Below are 2106 nucleotides of genomic sequence, written 5' to 3'. Positions count from 1 at the left end.
CTAGACAGCAATGAGGATCCTAAAAGAGATATATGTGGATCTAATCTACATGGGAAGTAGAAAAAGACAAGATCTCCTGAGTAAGTTGGGAGCCTGGGGAAGATGAGAGAGGGTTAAAGGGGAGGGGAGAGAAAGGGAGAGGAGCACAGAAAATGTATAGTTCAATAAAATCATTTTAAAAAATAAAAAGAAGGTCTTTGTTCTGCCTGTCACCATACGTTGGGCACACACTCTTCATTCCTTGGAATGGTGTTGTAAGATGGGCACTGTGGCTGCTCTCACAAGCAAGCTGAAGATCCCCAGGGTGAGATTCTGCTCTGACTTGATGCTGGTGGCTTTTTATTGTCTTTAGGGCCTTTTTCGGATTGGGGCTGGAGCCTCTAAGCTAAAGAAGTTGAAGGCTGCTCTGGACTGCTCCACATCTCACCTGGATGAATTCTATTCAGACCCCCATGCTGTAGCAGGTAAGCTCCAAGGATTGTTTGCAAACCTACCTGTCTTTAGTGGAAGCAAGTTCTAGCTCAGATTGCCAGCAGGAAGAACAGCTGTCATTTGAGGAGTGGTTGATCAAGTCACTGATGGAATCTCCTAACCTGCACTGTGTGTGCACACGTATACACCTTTTCTCTTCCTTCTGGGTTCTCTTCTCCCGCTCACTCCCTGTTAAGCGAAGGTGAAGAAGGTAGCTGTGACAAACACGGCACACTTGTTTGGAATGCCAAGGATTGTCCTTTCACGGGATGGAGGCTCTTGCTTGTCTTCTGCCCATGAGGCCAGCCCTGCTTTGTGTGGCTAGAGTAAATTTCTTTTCAGTAAAGACAGTGTGCTCAGATGTAGCTTTTATTTATTTTGAAGATATATTTCTTCCTGTCACACCCATGACCTACGTTTGCCTGGAGAAATTTTGTATGTTAATAGAATTACCTTAAAGTGAATTTTATTTTCCATTGCTCTCTTGGTGTATTTTTGCAAAGAACTGAATTTCTTTTGCAAGGCTTTATTGTATAAGCACTGCTGCCAGATCATGATTTGCTCTGTGCATCTTGGAAGACTGTATGTGAGATATTTTTCATTTGCAGAACAATGCAGCTTTGGCCCCCACTGCATGCTCAGAGTGTGTTCATGGTTTTAGGTGCTTTGAAGTCCTATTTGCGGGAATTACCTGAGCCCTTGATGACTTTCAATCTGTATGAAGAATGGACACAAGTTGCAAGGTAAGCTTAAAATGCTCAGTTTTAAAAGTTCAAAGCAACAATGAAATACTGTGTCCCGTTTGTAAGTCCTTGGACTCTCAGGATTCACGGGACACTGAAATACATGCAGAAGGGTGTGTCCCTGTTCCACCTGCATCCAGAGTGAGCATGCTCAGTATTGCTACTATAAAGAGCTCACGGATTGTGCTGTTGGTTGAACTAGTATTGCTTCACCACATTAATGAAGGAGCTGATCTCAAACCCCTCTGTGACGGGGTCATGCGTTATAGGGTAACTTTGCTACCTGCTGCTTGCAGGTTCAGCTCTTCAGCAATAGAATAAGACCCTTATTGCAGTAATAGTGTTTTTCTCAGTGTCCACTGTGTGCTAAGCTTTGCCGTACTCCCTCCTGCCATTCTCAATAAGCATCGAGCATCCAGAATAGGCACATATTCTTGTTATCTTCATTCTACAGATACAGGAACTGGGAATTGTCAGAGCTGGCATCCAGATGGAGACCTTTTTGCCCCAAAGTTTTTACCCATTCTTTGATCTTGTCTTCCATCCTCAGCTTAGCCTGCCTAGTAACAGGACAGTGTATTTCAGATGCCGTCAGCTTCTCCTTGGCTAGCCGGGTGACCTTGTTACTTCTCACTTCCTCTCTGGATTGTCTGATTCTTCAGTCCTGAGGAAGGACCAGCTAGTTGCACCTCTACCTCTGCCCTTCCCCCTTTAGCTCACCCTGTGACTTTCTTTCCCAGCTGACCATGATTAGATGGAGCCATCATGGCTTCTATGTGACTTCTCAGGGATCTGCGATCACTGTGGACTAAGAGACTTTCTCCCTGGTAGGTGGTGAGGTTTCAAGTTCAAGGACAAGTTCTCAGTCTGTCTTTTGACTGAGTTAAATGAG

General features: G+C 44.6%; 1 protein-coding gene across 1 annotated transcript in view; it reads left to right on the top strand.

Annotated features, from left to right (window-relative positions):
- Arhgap17 (Rho GTPase activating protein 17) overlaps positions 1–1928 on the top strand; it is a 69692-nt gene extending 67764 nt beyond the window's left edge. Inside the window, exons 11-12 of the mRNA XM_026781039.1 lie at positions 353–464; positions 1133–1928. Coding sequence (XP_026636840.1) covers positions 353–464; positions 1133–1218 — 198 coding nt within the window. The 3' untranslated portion in view covers positions 1219–1928. The remainder of the gene's footprint in view (positions 1–352; positions 465–1132) is intronic.
- Positions 1929–2106: the final 178 nt, after the last annotated feature.

Source organism: Microtus ochrogaster, chromosome 8 (assembly GCF_000317375.1).
Source record: "Microtus ochrogaster isolate Prairie Vole_2 chromosome 8, MicOch1.0, whole genome shotgun sequence".
NCBI classification, from domain to species: domain Eukaryota; kingdom Metazoa; phylum Chordata; class Mammalia; order Rodentia; family Cricetidae; genus Microtus; species Microtus ochrogaster.
This window is presented reverse-complemented; position numbering and strand designations above follow the sequence as displayed.